General features: G+C 43.1%; 1 protein-coding gene across 1 annotated transcript in view; it reads left to right on the forward strand.

The window, feature by feature from the left end:
* Window positions 1-26377, forward strand: part of SERAC1 (serine active site containing 1) — a gene marked incomplete in the record, with an annotated part of 923851 nt that overhangs the window by 258642 nt on the left and 638832 nt on the right. Inside the window, 1 exon segment of the mRNA XM_044063262.1 lies at window positions 25216-25337. Within this exon segment, the coding sequence (XP_043919197.1) occupies window positions 25216-25337 (122 nt within the window).

A 26377-nucleotide genomic window follows, 5' to 3' on the forward strand; every position in this document is an offset into this window, starting at 1 on the left:
AAGTGGTATGTTTCATAATTTGGCTTAATTTAAGAACATAAGATAACTGAAAGTCTCTGGCTTTTTCCAGAGTGATGGCAGTACTTCTGGGACAGGAAGAAAGTGTGGAAAATTGGAGAATTCTGTCAGCCTTCTGTTGGAAATGTGTGTGAAAATTGTTTTTGAGAGCGTAAGTATTAGTTGGCAAAGGGGAACTGGAAGACATTGTTTCAGAGAGAGAGAGAGAGAGAGAGTGGTGAGGCATAGGCCTAGGACTGCTGGGGCAAAAGCTCAGTTCTGTAATTGGCCACTGTGCAGTTCACTTTTGGTGTGGAGGTTGGAAGCCCATACCTGAGGTTACAGTGCATGGAGCAAGGTTGAACGTCCAACCTCCACACCCAAATAGGACTGCATGTAGTTCACTTACAGGGCTGAGCACTGTCATGCCCTCTCTCACCACTCTCTGTAAACTAATGTCTTTCATTACCCCTTATCCATGGTAGCTGCCTTACACACACACACACACACACACACACACACACACACACACACACACACACACACACACACACACACACACACACACTCAATTCTCCACTTTACCACAGCTTTCTTCCTGGCCTGGTAGTACTCTCTGGAAGAAGCCAGAGATTTTCAGTTACAGGTTGCTTTGAAATCAAGCCAGATATGAAATACACCATTTGATATCTCTTTCTCAGATAGTAGGCATGGAAAGACATGCACCATGCATTTGCTGCCTAACAGTATAAATAATGATTACTCTCTTGTCCGATACAAAGTGCATAAATGTTTTTATAATAAATGAATACCAGCTACAATAGTTAAAATGTAAATAAATTTTACTTAAATATTAAAGAAAATAGTGCAGATATAGAGTAAAATATTTATAGGCTGGCATATACAACGTAAATTAAAAAAAGGCAGAAAACCTAGATAAGATGCTAAAAACGTAAACTCCAGATGTCAAAGTCCCTTGGCTAGCTTACTACAGGAGTACTTATCCTAAATAGCTAATATTTCCATATGGTTGCATATAGACACTGCCATTTCCTCATCTGGATAACAGCAGACCATAACTATCCCATCTGCCCACAAAGGAAAAACCAAAGCCATGTTTTCTGAAGACACCAGTCTACCTTTAACTGCAGGCATATAATCTGTTTCGTTAGAGGTTTACTTCCTTTTGCCATTTAAAAAAGTACTGCAGCTCTGATTTCTGCAAGATGACTGGTGTAATTGTGTATCTAACTGTATAGTGTTAGCAAGCAGCAGCCAGCCATAGAGACCAGGATCTTTACTAGGTGTCTATCTGAACCTGTTTATACAGAATTTTGAGGGGTTTTGCATGGGGGGAGAATTGGGTGAGATATCATTCTGTGTTATAGCATTAAGCGATATAAGCAAACATTGCAGAATTACTTTTGCTAGGAGGAAATTCTGTAACCAGAACTGTGGTGGTGAACTACATTGCACTCACAACAGTAGTGGCCTTTTCCGACTACAGTCCGATTGAGGCTGACCAGTATACTTAAATGAACCAAATACAAAACTTGTTTATTTTATAATGTTAGCAGCAATTCCGCATAACAGCAGGTCAGGTACCTTACCTCGCTACAATCCTAAGAAAGGCTCTCTGTACATGTGCATACTAATTGGCTCCCACTGACATTGAAGCTCTGGCTCAGTGTTCCATTCCCTTCCCTAATTCCTCAGCAACCCCAATCCCGCAAGATCCCTACTTTTGTACTCTCCTGTCTCCTTCCACAACACTTGTACATTAAACACCCTTTTAAAGACGCAGCTGATATTTTCTGGACCATAGATATGCATCCCTTCTCCCTAATTGCCCAATCCCACATTTCAGGTACTACAAACTACATCATACTTCACAATGCAAAATTCATAACTTTGCCACGTTATTCTCTTTACATTAATGGTCAGCCTTCACATACACATAGCCACTGTAAGTGGTCATGTCATCAGTTTGCAACATGTAAGAATAAATTAAACCTATAAAAGCAAATATACATTTGAGTGGCCCAATAAAAACAAAACAATCTTGCAACAAAAGTACAGCTGTACTTTTAGCTCATTATACACAGCTGTAGCAATGAACCACATCCAGTTGCACACAGAAAAACAAAGAGCACCTACCCTAAAGTAACACTCAAATTTTCTCCATTTCTCTCTTAAAATAACCAGTCTCACGCAAATTCTTCTCCTCCATAGCTGCATTGAAGCAAACTTTGGCTGTATCTATATCTCTACCACAAACCTAATTTATCTGCATTAAATGCAAGTAGTGTGTTAATTAAGCTAGATCACATACATTCTTTCACCTGCACTAACAGCTTAGATATTATAGGGATATCAGAATAATCGGTAGAATGATATTCTCGATCTGTAGATACAGAACAGATAACTGAGAATTTGGGTAGACCCCTCTCTCAACTTTCTGCACAAACCACAGAATCAAAAATCTTCTTTTCTGGGCAAGGAGAATATCCTACAGTCTGCATGGCAGCCATGACTGCACTAGGAGGAGGAGTCCTACTCCCTCAATGGGAATGTATATAATAAACTACTTTACAATCTATGGTTAATGATATCTGCCATTTCATTACACTATCCCAAAGAAGGGAGCACCACTGCATCACTTTATCAAAAGCCAAACAGGGTACCTATATCTCAAAGAACCAATCAACTGTTAGGCAGTCTGCTGTTTAAGCTTATATTAAAGTGTTTTCTTCCTCACTCAGACTCCCAGAGAGATTAGTTCTCTTCCTCAATCAACAAATGTATAAATTCAAGTGTGAAAAAATAATGTTCGTTCTTCTCACAGATATTCTAAAACCAGCACACTGAAGGTTATTTTACTTGGGTCTGAGCCCTGCGGAACATCACTAGTCACTTTCCCAGGTCTGACATTCTTTCTCACCACAACCCACTTACTGTTAAATCCTGCAGCTGCCCAGTTCTTTGTCCTGTCCCCCACCTCTTTATTTATCCTGCAGCATTTTATGAGGAACTAATCAAAATCTTGCTGTAGTCAGCACCTGTAACAAAGTCATAAAACTGTATTGGGTTTAACTGAGGAAAAACCCCTGCTCCTGAACTCATGTTAGTTGAGACACAGTTCATTGTAGCCCTCTACAAATGTTGCCAGTCTTGCCCTCAGTATTATTTTCATGATTTTCCTTGCCACTGCTGTTAAGCTGATGGACCTTGTAGATCCAAAGATTCTGTGGTCTCCTCACCCTGTAGTAGGATACCATAATTTCTCTAGTCCAGGCCTCTGGCACTTTCCTCCACTGGTTAGGCTGCCAACACACTGGACTGATTTCTGAGGATCCTTTGAAGGTAATGCCAGAACCCTCTGAAACTCTTCCCTGTCTTTTCTGTTATACATCCACTGTTCTCATTCTTCCCAGTCTCTTTCCCATCTTGGCATCCTCCCTTGCTTTGTGAAAACTTAGTGCCTCCACTTTTTTCCTAGTCTTCTGTGGTCTCCATCCAGTCTTTGTTCAACCTGGCCAGTTCTGCCCCCGCCCCATTTCCTTCTTTTTGGTATGCACCCTAAAAGTCATTGTTTTTTTCCTGATCCCTTTTTCTAAATCTTTCACCTTTAGTCTTTGCTACCCTTGATGTTTTTGGTGTATTTTTGCTAGTCTCCTTGTGCTATGCTGACTTCATCTCCCTACCGTCTCCTTTCCTTGTCCCATAGGCTATGTGATTTGCGATAATTACTAGCCTCGTCTTCTCTATGTAATCTTATTAGCCTTCTGCTCTGTTTACTTCTTCCTTGCACCTTTGTCCATAACCATAAGTATTCTATCCCTAATCCATTCCCAACTTATTTACTCCCTCAGTTGGCTGCCATCCTGACTCGTGCAGAACCACCTCTCCATCACAGCCTAGTGTTCTTTTACAATAAATTTCATCATTGTTCTTCTGTAAAAATCCCTTGCCCTTTCTTTAAATCACACAGTGGCATAATCACTGTTTAACAGTGCCTTAACCTGGACACTCATGGCACCTTGTGTAGGACTGTGTCAAGAATTGTCCCCTTTCTGGTACATTTGTACACTAGTAAAAACAACAACGAGAACAGTACTAATGGGCGATACTTGAAAGACGGCTCAAAAAGTTTAAATAATTTATTAATTAACATTAATTAATAAATTATTTAAACTTTTTGAGCCGTCTTTCAAGTATCGCCCATTAGTACTGTTCTCGTTGTTTTTACAAGTTTGTTTTAGTCTCTAGTTTGCTTTCTACATTTGTACACTAGCCTGGCTGAACCTCCTGACAGATTTAAATGTTATTTTCTTCTCTAGATTCTCATCCTTTTGTCTTGTGTGTGCTGAATATTGGACATTAGATGGTCTGTAGCATAATTAGACTTAATTGTGCCAGTGATCATTACCAGCCATCAAACCAGTTCCACCCATATCTGGAAATAGTAAATTAACTGTGGATTTGATTTAAAGATAGGAAAGATGAAGGCCACAGTCTTTATATCAAAGTTTACAATGAGTCTTTTTAAGTCTAAGCTTGCAGTACTCACTGAAGACAGTACTCCTTTAGGGCTTGTCCCATTTGCCAGGCTTCTGAAATAACTTACAGCTTCCATCTTGCAAAACAAACACAGGACTGGATGTGTTCTCACTGATCATTCATCCTGTCTATAACTGATAGATGTGGTGATGTCCTATCTTGCCTTCATTTTTAACTGGTGGACTCAAGTCGTTTAAAAAAGCTCAAGGTCTTCCACTTGCTCATGGCTGTATCCCTATCCCATCATGCCTTAGGAAAGCTCCCCAGATCTCATTTGCCGCTAAACAGATCGGGTCCTCCCATTTTGAATCTGGCTAAGTTGAATAATTTTTTCTTCTAATTATTAATATAGTTGCTGTTTTTTGGCTGTTATTTAGTTAGCAAATACTGTTTAAGTAATTTTCTCTCCGAGTTCCCTCTTCTGTTTTGCTTCTGGACGTCGTTTTTTCGTTAGGCCTGTGTTAGTCCCTATCCCGGTTTAAATTTTAGTGTTAAATTAGAGAGTGTTATTAAGTAAAGTTGTTGTTCCTGTTGTCTCTTTATAACTAAAATGGCAGCTTGTTTAAGTTAGAGGGCTGCTGTTGCATATTTAAGTTACATGGCTTTCTCCCTTCCCCCTCCCTTTTGAACTAGGCACCTTTGTTTCAGCATTTCAGTTAGAGAACTGCCACCCCATCTCTTTCTCTGACTGTTACGTATTTCTTCCTGTATTAAAATATATATATATATATATATATATATATATATATGTATATATATATATATATATATATATATATATATATATATACACACACACACACACACACACACACACACACTGGATATAAAAAGTGTACACACCCCTGTTAAAATGCCAGGTTTTTGTGATATAAAAAAATGACCACAATAATTAATTTCAAAACTTTTCCCACCTTTAATGTGACCTATAACCCATACAATTCAATTGAAAAACAAATCTGTTAGGGGAAAAAAATATTTAAAAAAATTAAAAAAAAAAGTACAATGTGAAGTTGTTCTATCTCGCCGTTCATTCTTACATAGGGATTCGGAGCCGATCTTCATCTCCGAGCTGGCCTACTACAAAGCTCAAGGTTTTCAGATAGTTTGAGGCCATGTCCCTATCTCATGATGCACCTAGAGTTACCTCAGATCTAGTTTGCCACTGCAATAGATCGCAGGTTCTCCCTAGCTCGGGCCAGTAAAAGCCTTACTTTATTGAAAATATCTTATATAGGTTCATAGGCAAGTACTAGGTTGTCTGCCCGAGGGCATCTATAAGCCTAGACAGAATGTGTTGGCTTTCGCTGCTCCCTTAGATTAGTTCCCTGTGCCTCTGTCCAGCAGAGCCACTGCAATGATCCCTCGGATAAATTTTCTGTTTCCCATCCTCTCGTCAAGGTTTCTCTTGAGTGTTAGTGAGGGGCTCTGTCTAATGTAGATTGGTGTTCTGTTCCAAAGCATGGGTTGTCTGTGGGAAAGGAATCTATCCCTCCAGCACATCCTATTTATCATTGTGGTGAGGTTTAGATCCTAGAGCGTGTGGCTCTTGGGGATTTTTTTTTTTTTTTAGGTGGAGCATGTCAATCAATTCTGGGTTGGACAGGGCCTTGTATGTCAGGCAGAGATCACCTCTGAGTAAGCGGTATGCAACTGAGTACGGCTGGAGTTTCTTCAGTTGGGCTGCATAGGGCATACATTTGAGGCCAGTAATCCTCTTGGTGAGGTACTTCTGTGGTCTTTCCAGCTGTTGCAGGTGTCTTGTATGGTAAATCCCAAATGGGGCAATGCACTCTATGATGGGTCTGATGAGTGATGAGTAGAGGGCACAATGACCTCTTTTGCTCTAGACGCGAACCCTTTTGTGATTAGGTGGGCTACATAGAAGGATTTTCTAACCACCTTGGCAATATGATTATCAAAGGAGAGATTACTATCTACTTGGGTCCACAGATCCCTTATTACATTTTCTGTATTTAGGGGACTACCACGTATGTGGTAGTTCATGGGTACTTTGTTTTTTCCAAAGGGGATGACTATGAACTTTTTGGCATTTAGCTTGAGGCCATGATTTTGACACCAGGTATCCATCTCAGTGAGACCCTTCTGGAGGATGTCTGTATCAGCTGGAGAGTTAATTATGGCCCCCAGTTTGCAGTCGTCTGCGAACTTGGTCAGCCATAGACCTGCTGTGCTTGCCTGTACCTCTGACAAGTATATACCGAACAGGAGGGGTCCCAGGACTGAGCCCTGGGGGACGCACGCCACTTGTAACTTGTTTAGAGTCAGACCTAGATCCTGCAACTCTCACCATGTGGGTTCTATCTGTGAGCCAATTGGCAACCCATTTCGTGACGTAGGGGTTTATGTTCAGACTGGTGAGCTTGTCTATAATACCAGAAAGGGGAATGGTGTCGAAAGTCTTTGTGAGGTCTAGGTAGGCTGTGTGGATCTCCTTTCCCTCATCTAAAGCCTTGGTAACTGTCTCAAAGAAATCCACCAAGTTTAGGAGGCATGATCTGCCCCTAACAAAGCCAAACTGGGTAGGGTCCAATATTTGAAGGTTCCCAATGTCTCTGTTAATGAATTCCATGATGATGCGCTCCATAGCCTTGCAGACCAGGCTAGTCAGGCTTATAGGGCGATAGTTCCCGGGGTCTGTTGTGGTTGTGGCCCCACCTTTGTGGAGCGGGATAACTGTTGCTGTGCGCCACTCTGGGTACGTAGCCTGTAGAGAGGCTGAGTTTGAACAGTGTGTTTAGGTGAGGGGTTAGTTCATTTTGGAGCTCGTGTAAGACACAGCCTGGAACACCATCTGGTCCCATTGAAACTGTATTTTTGGCTTTGGATAGGGCTTTTAACCTGTGTGTCAGTGATTGCCAGGGCACTACATTCTTCTGGTATGGTTATGGGTCCTTTAGGGGGTGAGAGAGGGGTGAAGTGTGCACTAAACCTGTCTGCCAGAATGTTGGCAATATCAGTCGTTTCAGCGTATTTTGTGCCATTCTGCACTAACTCAGAGCAAATCTGAGACTTTCCACTTAGGTTCTTGACATAGCTGAAGAATGCTTTGTGGTTATCCTTTGAGTCCTTGGCAATTTTTCTTTCAAAGCTAGCCTTGGATGATTTTATGAGGGATTGTAGTTTCTTGCTGGTACTGATCAGGGATGTCTTGTCTTCTTGGGATTTTACTCTCTTCTGCACTAGTTTCCTCCTTCTGTTGTATAGCTTGTTTATGGCAGGGATCCACCAGACTGCTTTCCTTTTCTTGGAGGAGTGAGTCTTGGTTTTGCTTGGGATAGCATGATCCATGCATTCTTGCAGGTGCTCATAGAGTGCCTTTGTAAGGGATTCAGCAGCTTATGTTATATTGATAAAAATGTCTGCTTTATATCTTTAGTGTAGTTTCCCTTCTCTTGGTGTGCCTTTTTTCGTAATCTAGTATTTAGCTCTCTTAGCCTCGTTTATTTTAGGCCTTGTATAATCTTTATTAGTGCTAAGAATTATAGTTGTGTGCTGAGAGCTTGTTAGATTTAGTCTTAGAGTTTAAATAGTGACTCTGTCACAGCTTTGAAATTAGTCTTCGAGTTTAGATAAAAGTGTGTGTATTAGTAGTTTATATTATAGTTGTGTGCATTTATATAGTGACTTTTCTGTCGCAACTTTCATATATTGACTCTTTAGAGTTTAGACAAATAGTTTTGCGTGTGTGTGTGCTGATTAATATTTAGCCCATAGTTTTAAAAGGGCTTGTTTGTTGTTTCTGGTTTAGGTGTGTCTAGGTTTTACAACACCCTATTGACATTGTGCATCACAAAATGGCTTATGATAAAGACAAACACCCTAAATCAGGGTTTAAGAAATGTCCTAAATGTGGGAAGAAAATGGCTGTCACTGGCATTCATGTGAACTGTGTTTATTGTTTGGGAGCATTGCATCTCCAGGATAGCTGCACCATCTGTCATTCTTTCTCTTCTAGGATTCTCCAGGAGAGAAAGTTAATCGTCAGAGGTTTAGTTAAATCTTCCTTCCAAGAAGCTTTGAGCGACCAGGACTGGTCCAGCAAATCCTCAGTCTTCTAAGACTTCTACTTCTGAGGGAAAGAAATCAAAAAAAGTCTCTGTCGGTTCCACAGACCTCTGAGCTGACCACCTTGTCCTTTCGGAGCCAGTCCCCAGTTTTGGAACCGGTATTCGAAGTGCCCAAGTCTCCTCCTGCAAACTTTGCCTCCTTTTATCCAGTCATCTTGGTCTACGATTAGCCTTTCTGATTTGGATGTGGATCGTGTGGTGCAGAAGTTTTTGCAGGCACCGGCCTTTGCTAAATTGTTATCGGCTCCGACCCATACGGCTTCGGAACCAAAGACCCTTTTACCATCTACTACTCTTCCTCCTCTGAGCCATACCAGTCCTTTGGAACCAGAGGAGTTGGACTTGATCGTTGAGCCTTCAGAGCCAACACCTGCTCCAGTGTCTTCGGCTCCATTTACTCTGACATACTCGGCGCTTATTGAGAAATCTAGGAGCCGGCACTCTCTTGTCGGGTCTGAGGAGGGTAGTCAGACCGACTTGTTGGTTCCGACTCTGCCTCTCGGGGCTTCAGCTCGGATGAGCTCAGCTCCTACCTTTGGCTCAGAGCCCCACTGTCCCAGTGCCAGGGGTATTGACTGTTTCCTCAGATCCGTTGATCCCTTCTCATTGGAGCAGAGGTGCCTTTGAAGTCATGAGGAGAGTTATGTCTCCTAAGACATCTTTGACTTCAGGTCTGGCTACCTCCCCCCCTAAAAGCACCTGTGTCTGCTTCTGCTTCACAGATCCTTGCTAAGCGTAGAGGCCCGGAGCCTCAGGAAGCCCCATTGGGTGAACCCTGCTCTTCCGAGACCTCACCAGAAGCCCCCTCTGTTGAGGTTCCCAGGAAGAGCATCTGTAAGAGGAAGCATTTAGACTCCCCCACAGGAGTCCCTGACATCCGATACCGACTTGGATGACTCAGAAGGGTCCCCATGGTCCCCATCTGAGGATATCTCATTTGCTGAGATATTAGAAATCCTTAGGCATAGGGGTGACTGGCAGTCCACCAACCCTACTGAAGACGAGTCAGTTCTCCTGTAGGCTTTTGGGTCTTGGCCCTCCACCTCTTGGGTGTCTTCGCTCTTCGATGAGCTTATGCAGCTGGTGTCACGAAGGGCATGGGAGACTCCAGACACCATGGAACCTGTCCCCAGGAGTCCTAATAAATTTATTTCTGCCCCCCCAGGACAAATCTTTTCTTTCTAAGGCTGTGCCAGTTGATGCCATGTTGGTGGTGGCAGCAGCCGCCAAAAAGGAAATGTCAGAAACTTCCTCTTCTATTCATCCTCCTAACAGATTCGAGGATCATGGATAGATATGGGAAGTGCACTTACAGTTCAGTGACTTTTGCACTGCGTTCACTCAACTATCTAACCCATTTAGATGCTCTTCAGGGTACAGTAGCTGCAGGAGCTTCAGATAAAGTTAGCTCCGAGCTTGCTACCCTCAACTCCATAGGGAACTCGTCCATGCGCCTCATTTTATATGCAGCTGATGGAAATAGCAGGGCAGTGGGTACAGGAATTGCTCTTGGGAGACACTCCTGGATGCGCTTGTGTTCCTTCATGGAGCCCTTTAAGTCATCCTTTGTAAATACCCCTTTTCATGGCTCATCCCTTTTCGGGCCCAAAGTTAAGGAAACTTTGACCATGTGTGATCAGGAAGGAAAGACTCTGTCTGCTGTCGGAGTCTGTTTTTCCACCCCTACTAGACCTTACCCCAAGTGTTAAAGGTGAGGAAAGATGTGGCTCCGCAAAGCTCAAGGTGCCTTTCAGCACACATGTGATGAAACCCCCTCCAGGGGCAGAGAAGGGGGCAATAATGGAAGATGCCACCCTCGTGGAAGAGGGGGTCCGCAAAACCAGTGCGGCAGAGATCAGTTCTTTGGGAAGCCCTACCAGCATTCCTGAAAGGAGGCCCAACTGTCCTACTCTAGAGACAGTCAGGGGGTCACTCATCTTTGTATCCAGATGCCTGGCTCAAAATAACAAACGACAACTGGGTACAGAGTATCATTTCCAGAGAATATTTCATTCCTTTCGCCACACCCCCTCCACTGACAAGAAAAATCCCGGACGTTCCACCCAGTTACAGGGAACAGGCAACAATAGAGGGTCCGATAGTTGCTAATAAAGAGTCATCCATCCAGTCCCAGCAGACCAGATAGGATCTGTAACTTACTCAAGATTCTTTTTAGTTCCAAAAAAAGACGAGACTGGAGACCTATGTTGGACCTCAGCAGACTAAACAGATCTGTCAAGAAAGAGAAGTTTCGGATGGTGACGCTTAAGTCAATGCTTCCCTTTTTAGGGAAAGACAGTTGGATGTGCTGGATAGATCTCCAGGATGTGTACTACCACATAAAAATCCAGGGATCATCTGCACTTCTGGCTGGGAGCCAGCCATTACCAGTTTTAAGCCTTGCCCATTGGTCTCACTACAGCCCCTAGAGTGTTCACCAAATGCATGGCAGTGGTCACAGCTCACCTGAGACGTTTAGGATTCCAGGTGTTTCTGTACCTAGACAATTGGCTCCTCACCGCCACCACCAGGCATCAACTCATACAAGCCAGGGAGACCACTCTTTCACTCTGCAGTCAGCTGGGCATTACAATAAATTCAGGAAAATCTGCCTTGTCGCCATCGCAACATACCGTTTTTATCGGATCAGAATTGGACACTACCATCACCACTGTGAGACTTCCAGCAGAAAGAGTCTTACTACTCCGTCAGCAGGTCCGCAATATCATATACAAAAACAAGGCTCCAGCAGGTCCGCAATATCATATCCAAAAACAAGGCTCCAGCATCAGAAGCACTAAAATTGTTAGGCATGATGGCAGCTGCAATATTACCAATACTGCTGGGTCACATGCACATGCGGATTCTGTAATGGCTGTTGTTCACTCAATGATCTTACCAAGAGCTCCCAAGGTCTCATCTTATAATGATCACGAACACATGCAAAAAGAACTTTCAGTGGTGGTTGACTTCTCCATGTCACGATAGGTCGTCCTTTTGTTCTACCCCCACCAGCAGCCACAGTGACCATGGACACTTCCTTGATAGGGTGGGGTGGGGGGACATTTTCAGGGAAGAACAGCCCAAGACACATGGACCGATCAAGAGACATATGCATATCAATGTCCTAGAGATGAGAGCAGTACTTTTAGCGTTGCAGTACTTCCAGGACACTCTTTCTCTGGGTACAATTGCGATTCAGACAGACATGTCAGTGGTGTGGTACTTGAACAAACAAGGAGGAACCAGGTCCTACCCTTTGTCGCAAGGCCCTAAGAGTAAGGCAGTGGGCTATATCCACCCAACGCTTTCTCCTAGCATCTCAGACAACTTGTGAAATCTCCCTATACCCCATGGAATATAAATTTTATGCTTTCTCGCATTATTCTTCCTCCATTCGAACCAGCTTCCTCATGTGACCTCAAATATTTGTCATGGAAGACTGTCTTTTTAGTAGCTATTACTTCTGCCCGCAGTGTGTCAGAGCTTCAAGCCTTGTCCATTAAGCCTCCTTATTTGATTTTCCATGCTGACAAGAGTCTCTTCGTTCTAACCCCTCCTTTTTTGCCTAAAGTTTGTGCTGAAGCTAATCTTAATCAAATTATTGATTTGCCAGTATTCTTCCCCAATCACTCCACCATATATGTGCTGCACAAACCTTGATGTTCATAGACGGTTCAGATTTTACTTGGATAGTACAAAAGATTTTAGGAAATCTGAACAGCTTTTCATTTCTTTTTCAGACTCCAGAAAAGGTATGCCAGTGGCCAAAATAACTCAAAGTGGTTATCTGATTGTATCACATTTGCTTATTCAGCTGCTAATATGCCCTTACAACATAAAATTAAGGCTCATTCTACCAGAGCAGTATCTACATCCTCTGCCTTTTCTGCCAGACTTCATATAGATAACATTGTGCAGCAGCTACTTGGTCAAGACCTCATACCTTTATCTCTCATTACAAAGTTGACAGGGCCTCCTTTGGGTCTATTGTTCTGAAAACCGTACTCCCATGAGCCAACCAAGATGGTGCTTGGGACGCTACCCATCTCTAAGAATGAACGGCAAGGTAGAATAACTTTACATAAAGAAGTTGTATACTTACCATAACGTTCTATGTGAGTTGTTTATCTCTCCTTCATTCTTATTTCCCACCCTCCTACCCCCTCCAGGGTTTTTCGAAGACTGAGATTCTGGATTCTTCCTGGTTGCTCAACCCTTCAATAGCTTTCTGTTATAGAGTGATAGAATGACATATGGTATTATACGCAGCAAACAAGATCTGAGGTAAATCTAGGTGCATCATGGGATAGGGACTTGGCCTTGAGCTATCTGAAGACCTCAAGCTTTGTAGTAGGCCAACTCTGAGCCAAGGATTGGTTCTGAACCCATCTGTAAGAATGAAGGCGAGCTGAAGAACTCACATGGAACATTATGGTATAAGTACATAACTTCGTTATAAGCTGGTTGCATAAGTGTGCACACCCTTAAACTAATACTTTGTTGAAGCACCTTTTGATTTAAAGACATCATTCAGTCATCTTGGGTAGGAGTTTATCAGCATGGCACATCTTGACCTGGCAATATTTGGCCACTCTTCCTTGCAAAAGCGCTCGAAATCTGTCTTATTGTGAGGGCATCTGTTGTGCACAGCCCTCTTGAAGGTCACCCCACATATTTTCTATTGGATTTAGGCCTGGGACATTACAAAACTGTAATTTTCTTCTGGTGAAGCCATTCTTTTGTTGATTTAGATGTATGCTTGGGGTCATTCTCATGTTAAAAGGTGAAATTCCTCTTCGTCTTCAGTTTTCTAGCAGACGCATGAGAGTTTTGGGCCAAAAGTGACTGGTATTTGGAACTGTCCATAATTCCCTCCACCTTAACCAAAGCGCCAGTTCCAGCTGAAGAAAAGCACCCCAAAGCATGATACTGCCACCACCATGCTTCATCGTGGGGATGGTGTTCTTTTGGTGATGTAAAGTGTTGTTTTTGTGCCAAACGTACCTTTTGAAATTGTGGCCAAAAAGTTTAGCCTTTGTCTCATCAGACCATAACACATTTCCCCACATGCTTTTGGGAGACTTGATGTATTGTTTTGCAAATTTTAGCCAGGCCTGGATGATTTTCTGTGTAAGAAAAGGCTTCTGTCTTGCAACCCTACCCTATAGCCCAGACATGTGGAAAATACGGGATATTGTCACATGTAGTACACAACCAGTACTTGGCAGAAATTCTTGTAGCTCCATCAGTGTTGATGTAGGTGTCTTGGCAGCCTCCATGACCAGTTTTTGTCTTGTCTTTTCATCGGTTTTGGAGGATGTCCAGTTCTTTGCAACATCACTGTTGTCCCATTTTTTTCTCCACTTTTTCATGACTGTCTTCACTGTGTTCCATGGTATATCCAATGATGTGGAAATGTTTTTGTACCCTTCCCCTGACTGGTACCTTTCAGTAATGAGATCCCTTTGATACTTTGTAAGCTCTCTGCGAACCATGGCTTTTGCTTTAGCAGGCAACTGAGTAAATGTCTGGAAAATCCTACTAGGACAGTTGAGCTTTATTTGGGGTTAATTAGTGTCTCTCTAATTGATGGCAGGTGTGTACCCAAGAAGACTGATTGCTGTAATTAAATCAAAAGGTGCTTCAACAAAGTATTCGTTTAAGGGTGTGCTGACTTATGCAACCAGTTTATTGTACGTTTTTTTATTTTTTATATTTTTCCCGTTACAGATTTGTTTGTTTTTTTTCAATTGAATTGTACAGGTTATAGGTCACATTAAATGGGAAAAGTTTTGACATGATTTATTGTGCACAAATATCTGGCATTTTAACAGGTGTGTGTACACTTTTTATATCCAGTGTGTGTGTGTGTGTGTGTGTGTGTGTGTGTGTGTGTGTGTGTGTGTGTGTGTGTGTGTGTGTGTATATATATATATATATATATATATATATATATATATTTAGAATATAGTGATACGTTCTTATACTTGTTATTGACTTTATGTTCCTTAGACATAATGAATATATTAAAGAAAGCAAACCCTCTGATTTTGACGTGTGTGAAGTGAAACCAAAAAAATGTCTTTCACAGATGGACACACTATTTGTGTATACTGTTTAGGAGCTGTGGATCTGCAAGATTACTGTTCTAGTCACTCTTTTAGTTCAAGAGTTCTGCTTGAAAGGAAGAACAAGCTTATAGTAAGAGGCTTATTGAAGTCCCCCTTCACTGAAGCATTAGGAAGTGGTCAGGGCGTTTCTAAATTGACCAAGTCTCCTTCATCCAAATCTGACCATTCTGGAAAAAAGGTAATCTCCTTCTGCCCATTCTGAGACAGCAAAAAAGTTGACCAAAGTTGCTTCTTTGGACCCAAAGATTGTTGGGCCCAAAAAATCTTCATCAGCAGCTCCTTCAGCGTCAGTGCTGATAGAATTTGAATTATAGAGCTGGTCCCCAGAATTAGTACCAGTCTCCCCTACTTTAAGGTCACCTCTTCTACAAACTGTTGGATCTCCTGCCCCCTCCTCTCAGTGGTCCTGGAGTTTTTTGATGATGTGGGTTGGGTGGTGCACAGACTCTTAAGGACACCGGCACTAGCCAAACTATCAGTTCCAACATGGAGGGATTTGGAACTGACCAGGAACCCCCCTTTGACATTAATTTCCCCTTTGAGCTGACCTGGGACCTCGGAGCCAGAATGTCTGGAACCTATCGTAGTAGAACCATCGGTGCCAAGACCTATTCTGAGTTCTTCAGGCCCGACATTGGCTCTGACATCCTCTGTTCCTTATGAACTCGAGGAGTCTAGGAGCCGATACTCTCCGGTTGGGTCCGGGGAGGGGAGTCTGATCAAGCAGTTGTCCGATCCAACCTTACCTGTCATGCCTTTGGTGCAGGTGACCTCGACTCCTTCATTGGCCCCTGAGCCAACCCCCTTGGTTCCGGGGATACCTTCATCTGATCGGGGGGGGGGGCGTTCAAGGTGATGAGGAGAGTACTGTCTCTACAGACAGCTCCACTCCTAGGTCCTGACATTCTTCCCCCAGAAGCACCATCTGTCTCAGCACCACATCCTCTACAGACACATGGAAACCCCAGGCCTCAGGTTACCCCATTGGGTGAACCCCTGTCTTCCAAAACCTCTCCACAATACCCTTATGAAGAGGTTCCTCATAAGAGACTTTCAAAAGGAAACATTTAGACTCCCCAGAGGAGTCCGTAACTTCCGATACAGCCCACGGTGAGTCGGAAGGGTACCCATGGTCACCCACTGAGGATGTTTCCTACACAGACATCCTGGAAATCCTTAAGCAGAGAGGTGGCTGGAAGCTTGTTAACTCTTCTGAGAATGATTCTGTATATCTGAAGGCTTTTGGGTCTCACCCTTCCGCCACTTGGGTGTCTCCGCCTTTCGACGAGCTCATGTAAGTAATTAGTCGAAAGGCTTGGGAGTCTCCAGACTCAGTGGAACCTGTTCCTCATAGGCCAAACAAGTTTTTTACTGCTCCTGCAGACAGGGAAGATTGTACTAAGGATGTCCTAGCAGATGCTATGGTGGTGGCGGCAGGCACAAAAAAGGAACTTTCAGAGACATCCTCTTCTATCCATCCACCGAACAAGGAATCTTGTACGATGGACAGATATGGGAAGCACATGTTCTCTTTAGTGACATTTACACTTAGAGCACTGAATTATCTGACTCATTTTACTAGGTTGCAGAGAGATCTCCTGAAAGAGCTAGGAGATATTCTTCAAGGTTCAGTAGCTGCAGGGGTTTCGGGCAGTGTTTCCTCTCCGCTCTCCACCTTAAACTCTGTGGTTAATTCCTCCATGAGGCTTGTGTCCTACACAGCAGATGAAGTGAGCAGGGCAGCGGGTTAAGGAATTTCCCTGAGGAGACCTTCTAGATGCGCTTGTGTGATTTTGTAGAGCCTTTTAAGTTTACCTTTGTTAAAGCCCTCTTCGATGGCTTGTCCCTCTACTGGCCAAAAATTAGACACACTCACCATGTGCGAGGAAGAGGGAAAAACTCGTAGGAGTCTGTTTTTTCTCTGCCTTCTAGGCCTTACCCAAAAGGTCAAAAGGGAGGAAAGATATGGTTCCGAAAATCCCAGAGTCCTTTTCAGGTCACACGAGATGACTCTCCCCCCAGAGGCAAAGGGAGAAGCGGTAGTGGGAGACGCTGTCCACATGGCAGAGCTGGTTTGCAAAATCGGGGCGGCACGGATTCAATCCATGATAGGCCTTTTCAGCACTCCTGAAGGGAAGCCTGTCTGTCCATCTCTGGAGGCAGTCGGGGGTTGCTTAACATTGTATCGAGAAGCCTGGCTAGAAATAACAAAAGACAAATAGGTACAAAGCATCGTATCTGGAGGCTATTCTATATTCTCTTCCATCCCCATCCCAAATATAAAGATAATCCCGGACATTCCACCCAGTCAAAGGGAACAAGCAACTCAAGAAATTCAAAAGTTGCTAGACAAGAGTCATGCAAACAGTCCCTGTAGACCAGAAAGGATCTGGAACTTGGTCAAGGTTCTTTTTAGCTCCCAAGAAAACGGGGGACTGGAAACCCATACTAAATCTTAGCAGATTAAATAAATCAGTAAGGAAAATGAAGTTCTGGATGATAACACTACAGTCAGTACTCCCCTGTCTGGTAGAATATGATTGGATGTGCTCCGTACACCCCCAGGATGCGTACTACCACGTAAAAATGGACAGGTCATCCAGGAGTCATCTGCGTTTTCGGCTGGGAGTCTGTCACTACCAATTTTGAGCTCTGCCGTTTGGTCTCATTACAGTCCCCAGAGTGTTCATCAAGTGTATGGCAGTCATCACTGCTCACTTGAGACATCTAGGATTCTGAGTGCTTCCATATTTAAAACGAAGTAGAAATTGAAAGAACAAACCAAAAACTCTGTAATGGCACAGTGGAAACAGTCACAGACCAAGCCCAATAGTAAAACCAAGTATTTAATGAAGAGCTTTTCGTTATTGTAGATACATTAACTTCATCAGATAACCAAGGGATGAAGTTAATGCAACTACAATAACGAAAAGCGCTTAATTAAATACTTGGTTTTACTATTGGGCTTGGTCTGTGACTGTTTCCACTGTGCCATTACAGAGTTTTTGTTTCCATATTTAGACTGGCTCCTAGCCTCCACCACTGTGCATCTACTAATAAAAGCAACAGACCGCATTACAACTCTGCTCTCACCTAGGAATCACTTTAAATTACGAAAAATCTGCCTTGTTGCTATCTCACTGTATTATTTTTATAGGAGCAGATATAGATACAGCAGAATTGATGACAAAACTTCCCCTAGAAAGAGTTTGAGTCCTACGACATCAGGTTTTGCACCTTCTTTCCAGGAAAAGAGTACAAGCAGTCCTGCAATTCTTGGGAACCGTGGCAGCAGCAGTAAGCTTGGTTCCATTGGCATGTCTGTACATGAGAATTCTGCAATGGTTGCTGTTCACTCAGTGGTCATTACAGGAACTACCCATGTCCCACCAAATTCTGATAATGGAATCCTGCAAAAAGCCAGTGTTTACGTGGGTTTTGTGTAAGCTCCGCAGATCCAGTTTTGGCATCCTGCAGACTACAAGAGCAGCAAGAAGAAGAAAAGAGAGTAAGTGCCTCCATTTTGATTTTTTCATAATTTACTGTTCTCTGCACTTTTTTTTTGTCGTTTTTTAATTTTCTGCATTTTTTTAAACTGTAATTGCCGTAATATTGCTATACACAAGTGTGCTAGCTTGTACTGCATTTAGTGTTTTTGCTATTGTTCTAACTGCTTCTCTGCAAAAAAAAATTCTAAACTTGTTCCCCACCTTTCCTGTAACTAGTCTAGTCCAGATACAGATTTGCTGTATCCAGGACTGTTTTGTAAGTTTCTGAGACCCCCAGACCTTTCTGTGTTGGAGGGAAGCCTTCTAGTTTATCAGTGGGTGTGGTAAGCACTAGGTAGCCTATCTACCACAAGAGGAGTGGTTTTTGGTCCAGAAATTGTAGTTTATTGGCTGTTTGGGCATTTTTCCATCCCTTTCAACTGTTTGGATTAAAAGCCCTTGTGTGTGCACTGTGCAGCAGTGCTCAGCTGATGTAAACTTTTACCGGTGCCAGAAAGTTTGCTCTTCAATTTTCCCCTTAGAACGTGCTTGTTCTTTTATTTCTTGCACTTCAGTTAGCTTAATTTGGCTAGCACGTTAACAGGCTTTTGTAGCATTTATTGTAGCACACTTAGGTCCTATCAGCACTAGCTGCTCCTACGCAGTAACAGCACTAGTACTTATTAGTTATGACCACCCCTCCTGTTATGATTGTAGGGCAATTTCCTGTTCCTTCTCCTGCTAACCTGGTGCACTTGGGCATTTTAAGACAGTGTGGCAACTGTCTAATGTACACAGACAACCCTCTCCTCTTACCTCCTAATAGTCATACCTGTGAGAGTTGCACTTGTATCACCAAAATGGAAGCAGTGCATGCTCCAACCAACACCAGATTAGCTGGTCAAGAGGAGAAGGTCAACACCTGCAACTCACTACATAGAACACACTGCCCAGCCCTCCAAAACACCAACTATCACAACCCACACATAAAAAAAACAAACCATCCACCCACCTTCATGGAGGCTTTCAATAAAAATTTACCCAAACAAAGACCCCCCGAGACAGAAACTCACTTGACCACCACAATACAACACCAACCCCAGAACACTAAGCTCACCACCACAGTGTGCCCCTCAACCCAAGCACTTGAGGCAAAACACTTTGCTCAATGTACTAGTCATAGACTCAATTGTGAGGCACACTGATGTCCCACTCACTAAGTTGAATAAGGAGAAGGTGACAGTCTGTTGTCTATCAGGTGCCAGGATCCGCCACATAACACATGCACTCAAGTCAGTCCACAGCAAGTACAAATATGACTCAGTCATTGTTCATGTGGATGTGAATGACCTGAGATGTACCTCCCTGGACTACATGAAAAGAGATGTGATGGAACTCTCTGGTTATGTGGCCCAAGCAGGTATGACTCTAGCCTTGAGCAGTATTCCACCATCACCCAGAATGATACCACAGTACGAGCAGAAAATGATGGACTTCAACAATAATCTGTTGTCATTCTAAAGGGATCCAGTATCTGTCTGCCTGGGACGGCATGATTGACGGACCTTGATGCTTCACCAGAGACTGCCAACATCTGTTACTCCTGGGATTCCAGGTGTGGGCTAAGGCTCTTGCCACCCCTGTAGTGCCTTTTTAGGCAGTGTTCCAAAGACCAAAATTCCACCGTAACAGCTACAAGCAAGTGCAGTCCGAGGGTCATGCTGCTCAATGCTAGGTGTCTAAATCTCAAGATGCACTCACTCGAAGTTGTCCTCAAAATGGAGAATGTCGTCATCTGTGCTGTAATGGAGACCTGGTTTAAAGAAGCAGGAAGCACCCCTGCGCTCCCAGGTTACAACTCATTTCATACCTTTCCGCCCCAGAATGCGGCCGGAAGCTCCAAAGGCGGTGGTGCCTCCATATTCTTAAAGGATGCGCACACCTCTGGACTGGTAGCCCAGTATAATGCATCCGGGATACTTCAGGTACAACTAACACTGGGTAGGACAGCGATACAAGTCATAGCCTGCTACAGAACCCCAAACATGTCCCTAGACTCGCATGCCAACCTCCTAAGCACCCTGGTTTTTATCAAGGTCCAACCCAATACTCTCATACTGGGTGACTTTAACTACCCTTCCATCAACTGGGAAAACTATTCAAGTACCAATGTACAGGCCCAATGCTTTCTGGAATTTATCAGTTCCAATGCCCTAGACCAGCTCTTTCGGACCCCCACTAGAGGAAGCAACATCCTTAACCTGGTTATCACCAACATGGGAGACTGTGCTCCACACCTGTAGTCAGTTCCTTCTTGGTTAAATCTGACCACAAACTGATCACCATGGAAATCTCCATCTCACCTACACCCCCCGCTAAGGTGACCACCATGAAAAACTTTTCTAAAGCCGACTTTGGGCTCCTAAAAGCAGAGGTGGCTAACTTATCGGCACCCATGCCAATGGAAAGTAGCCTTATGACTGCCAAATCATACACAAATGCACTGTACACGCATGTACACAAATGCATGGACCTTGCTATACCAAATAGAGCTAAGATGCTCTCCTCCAATAAAAGGAAGCCATTCTGGTGGTCTCCAGCCATCAGTAAACTCTACAACAGAAGAAAGAAACTGTTGCAGAAAAATGAAGTCACAAGACTGGAAAACCTCCATTGTCAGTCTCAACAAAAAGTTGAGATCCCTTATCAAGTCCTCTAAAACCAGATATGAAGGCAGAATTGCGACTGACACCAAAAACAACCACAAAGCCTTCTATAGCTGTATCAAAAACCTCAATGGCAATACCCAGATTTGCTGTGAGTTATTGCACAATGGCACCTCCTATACTGAGCCTACAGATATAGCCAACATACAGGCTGACAGATTGCCAACTCTACCCCAAGGCCCTATCACAGTACCAGAGGAAAGCCTGGTACCCACCATTTCTGCAGCACAGGTAAAAGCTGCATTGTCCAAAGCCAAGAGTACAGAGTCCATGGACCTGACAATGTCTCTGGCTGTGTCCTACATGAGCTACGAAATGAACTGACACCACATCTGTTTGCCCTGTTCAATCACAGCCTTACCTCAGGGCTATGTCCCTAACTAATGACGCACTGCTACAGTCATCCCACTCCATAAAGGGGGAGCAACTACAGACCCTGGGAACTATCGCCCCATTAGCCTGAAAAGCCTGGTATGCAAAGCTATGGAGCGCATAATCATGGACCTGCTTAACAAAGATATAGGCAATCTCTAAACTCTTGACCCCACACAGTTTGGGTTTGTTAAGGAGAGATCCGGCCTGCTGAACTTGGTTGACTTCTTTGTGGCAGTCACCAATGCTGTGGATGAGGGTAAAGCAGTTCATACAGCCTACCTCGACCTGGCCAAGGCTTTTGATACCATTCCCCACTTGGGCATCATTGATAAACTCACCAAACTAGGCCTCAATCCTTACATCACAAGGTGGGTTGCAAATTGGCTCACAGGGCCCACAGAGTGAAAGTTGCGGATTCTAAGTCAGACTGTTAATCAGTCATGAGTGGAGTCCCACAGGGATCAGTCCTGTGCCCTCTCCTGTTTGGCATCTACTTTTTAGAAGTCCATGCCAACATAGGAGGACTCTGGCTGACCAAGTTCGCTGATGACTGCAAGCTAGGAGTCATTATCAACTCCCCAAGTGATGCAGATATCCTACAAAAGGGCCTCTCTGAGACCACTGACTGGTGTCTGAACCATGGCCTGAAGCTTAATGCCAAAAAATGCGTTATCCCCTTTGGAAAAAACTCAGTTCCCATGAATTACCATGTTGATGGGAGCCCACTGAACATAAGAGATCTGGACACCCAGGTCGACCGCCACCTCACCTTTGACCACCACATTGCCACTGTGGTCAGAAAGTCCTTCTACATAGCAAATCTTATAACCAAAGGTTTTGCATCCAGGAAGAAAGAGGTCCTCATCCCTCATTAGACGAATCATCCCATATAATGCCCCGTTTGGCATGTACCTGACCAGACACCTACAACAGCTGGAGAGGCCACAAAAGTACCTCACAAAAAGAATCCTAGGCCTTAAACACGTGTCCTACATGGATAATCCTCAAGAAACTTCAGCTGTTCTCGGTCTTTTATAGTCTACTTAGAGGTGATCTCTGTTTGACTTATAAAGCCATGTCCGTCCCGACCTTACTTGAAATGCTACACCTAAAGAAATCCCAGTCCTCCCACGTCACACGCTCCAGAGATCACAACCTCATTACTACAATTAACAGAACATGCTGGAGAGAGAGGTTCTTCTCCCAAGGACTGCCCATACTCTGGAATAAGCTTCCTATTCATGTCAAGCAGAGCACCTCACTGGCCCTCTTCAAGAGAAATCTTGACGAGTGGATGGGTAACAGAAAGTTCACTCCAGGGATCATTCCAGTTGCACTACTGGATACGGGCACTGTGATCTAACATTGGGTGGCACGGTACCTGTGCAATTTTTTTGGGCTAGGCTTGTAAAGGCTCCAGGGCCATTAGCCTAGTGCACACCTATGAAAGACCTTAGCTGGTGGCTTCACTCCACTCATGTGACATTAGGTCGACCTTTTGTTCCACAACCTTTAGCTACAGTGACTACGGACGCTTCCCAGATTGGGGGGGGGGGGCATTATCTGGGAAGGACAGTCCAAGGAACTTAGCAGGATCATGAAGCCCATTTGCACATCAGTATCCTAGAGATGAGAGCGGTGCTTTTGGCGTTGCAGGTACTTCAGGACTCTCTCCCACTGGGAACTATTGCAGTACAGATGGACATGTCAATTGTTTGGTATATAAACAAACAAGGAGGAGCCAGGTCCCACCCTGTTTGTCGAGAGGCCCCGAGAGTATGGCAGTGGGCAACCTCCTCCCAATGCTTTCTGATAGAATTGCACATCCCGGAGAAATCCAACGTGACAGCAAAGAAACTCAGCAGAGCAATTCTGATGCCTCATGACTGGTCCCTGAAACCAGAAGTAGCGGAGATGATGTTTTGCAAATGGGGCCAGCCTTGCTGCGGTCTTTTTGCCATGTCCATGAATGCCAAATGCAGCAGATATTTTGCCCCAGTCTCCTCTCTGGGAGAGTCACTAAGGGATGCACTTGTACACAAATGGCCCTCTGGTTTCCTCTCTGCCTTCCCTTGATACCCAAGGTTCTTCAGAAAGCCAGCTCATTGGGAAGCAATTTGATTCTCGTCGCCCCATACTGGCCTCAACAAATTTGCTTCCCCTTCCTTGTGCCTCATCTCCAGGAGGAGCCGTGGGTTCTGGACCTTCTGACTCGTGTGTCAGGGATGCTCCATCCCTCTCTTCAAACCCTCAAATCGACAGCGTGGCTGCTCCGATTCCATATTTAGCCAGCCTCCCTAACCTTTCTTTATCTGTGAAGCATATCTTGATCTTGTCCCATAAGGCTTCATCAAGGAGATTATATATAAGTAAATGGAAAAGATTTTCTTCTTGTGCATTAAGTAACCACATTGATCCCTTTTCTGGTCCCATAGGTTCCATTCTTCAATTTTTGACAAAGGTGTTTAATGAAGGTGCAGCTGCAGCTACCATTCGAGTTCAGTTGGCAGCAATATCTAATTTTCACGCAAGTGATTTCGGCCCGAGTCTGATGTGTCTCAGACTATGCAAAGCTTTTCTAAAGGGCACCTTTTTATTAAAAATCACCCATTAAGACCCCTTTACCACCATAAGGACTAAACTTTCTTCTGTCCTGTTTGATTCTCCCACCCTTTGAACCTACACCATCCTGTGATCTAAAGTTCTTGACACTGAAAACAATTCTCTTGATTGCCATCACTTCTGCTAGAAGAGTTTCAGAGTTGCAAGCTTTATCGATACAGCCCCTTGCATGCTTTTCCACGAAGGTTTCTCCCTTCAAACAAACCCATCCTTTTTACCAAAAGTATGCTCAGAGTCCAATTAAAATCAGTCCATAGAGCTACCAGTGTGTTTTTCCTAACTATGGCAACAATGCATAATATGCGCTACATCAACTGGACGTACATAGACAGTTACGCTTCTGTTTACACAGGACAAAGGACTTCAGAAAATCTGACCAATTATTTTTCATTTTCAGAACCTGAAAAAGGTTTATCTAAGGTCACGCTTTCAAAATGACTGTCAGATTGCAATACCTTTTTTACTGTTACATATTGTTTTATTAGCAAACAAGATCTGGGAAGCTTTCCTAGGGCATGGTGGCATAGGGATACAGCCAGGAACCAGTGGAAGACCTTGAGCTTTTGTAAATGGCTGAGTTGGAACAGAGGATTGCTTCTGAACACACCAGTTAAGAATGAAGACGAGATGGACAACACACATGGAACGTTATGGTGAGTACATAACTTCGTTTTTTATTGGCTAATAAAAATAAAATGAGAAGATACTTTCTATGAGTTTAATGAATTTACCTTTGTGTTTTTGTTTAGGATGAAAGCACTTGAATTTCTTGAAGTTTAAAGAATTTAATAAAGCTAATGTTTGTTAATGACACTTGTATGCTTTATTCATCTTTATTTTTCCTTTTACAGAGCACAGAATTCTTTATAATGTGATTATTGAGTTGTCAGTTTACAAGTACATATATGGGAGATATACACATGTGCTTGTATGTATACATATACATACATATATGTGTGTGTGTGTATATGTATATGTATATATATATATATATATATATATATATATATATATATATATATATATATATATATATATATATATATATATATATGTGTGTGTGTGTGTATAGTTTCCTGTATAGTCGGTAACTACTGTTTCTCTGGTTAGAAAGCATATAGAATGTGTTCTACATTTCATATTCTTGCTTGTTTTTTGAGGAACAAATTTTTTTTTTAAACCACACTTGCATTAGTGGAAGTAATGAAAATTATTTTTGCAGATTATCAGTATAGGACTGTGGCCCAAGCTTGTGACCTGAAAACTCTGGTTGGACTGGCGAGATGTAAAGATGTTGACCTTCGCTTTTTCCTTCCACCTCCCCCTTTGCCAAAAGTAAATCATGTAAGAAAATGTTATTAATTTTTTTTGTTTGATATTGTTGGAAAAGGAATGTTTGTATAATCTGTAGTCAGCAATTTCAGAATCAAAGTGGATATTTTGTTTCCTTCAAAATTGATTGCCCTTTTCTCTTCTGCCCTAGAGAAACATTTTTAAGAGAGGCTGTTCATAAAACAGCCGGAGTGGGTTTTAGACCATGAGATGTTTCAGACTGTGCATTGCCTTCACTCATGAAATTCAACAGACTTCTGTTTCTTCTTGAGTAGTCAGGATGACTCACTGTGCTGGTCCTGTTCTGCAGTTTATAGCCCAGGCATTTATGCCTGCTGAAGCTGCCTGAAGAAACCCCAGTACACAGGTTTCATATCAACATAAAAGAAGTAGATTTTTCTGCAGGGAGGAGGTACCTACTGTGGCTGTTAGTTACTTGCCTGGGTTTTGCATATTCATACAGATACTCTTTAGATAGACCTGCAGTGTGTATGTCTTTTGCTAAGTACATTTAATACTTTTGAAGGAAACAGACAAGTGTGGGAGCAGGAGTCCGTTTCCAAGGTTGCTGTGACACTAGCCTGAGAAATGGAAGAGTTTCATAGCAAATAGTGAATACGACTCAGATAAAATTTGGGTGTGTTAGGTGCCCAATATAAACGTCTTGGTTGTTTTTTAGTTTATTTGTGAGTATATTTATGGGGCGGTATGTCTATTAGTGGGGGATTCAAAACTGAGTCAAGGTAAGCACCAAGGGAAGGTGTTGTAAATGCCCATTTTATATCAGTGTGTCAAGTTGCTCCTATGCTTAAGTGGACTGGCTTTATTTAAGCTGACCCATTGTGCAGAGGATTGTGCCTTCTCTGAATTAATATCTTTGAAATGCTTAATGCAATTTTTAAACTATTCTGTGGATACCTGTGGCATTGCATTTGCCATCCCCTGAAGTGTGAGACTGAAAGTGGGAAATGGGAATATGTAGTAAGTTCCAAGGCTGGTGGTACCTTGGAGTATTTCCCTTACACCGAGATACAGAAGTCTTGGAGTTAGTA

The sequence above is a fragment of the Protopterus annectens genome, chromosome 1.part0 (genome assembly GCF_019279795.1).
Source record: "Protopterus annectens isolate FY-2018-M chromosome 1.part0, PAN1.0, whole genome shotgun sequence".
In the NCBI taxonomy this organism is placed as follows: domain Eukaryota; kingdom Metazoa; phylum Chordata; order Ceratodontiformes; family Protopteridae; genus Protopterus; species Protopterus annectens.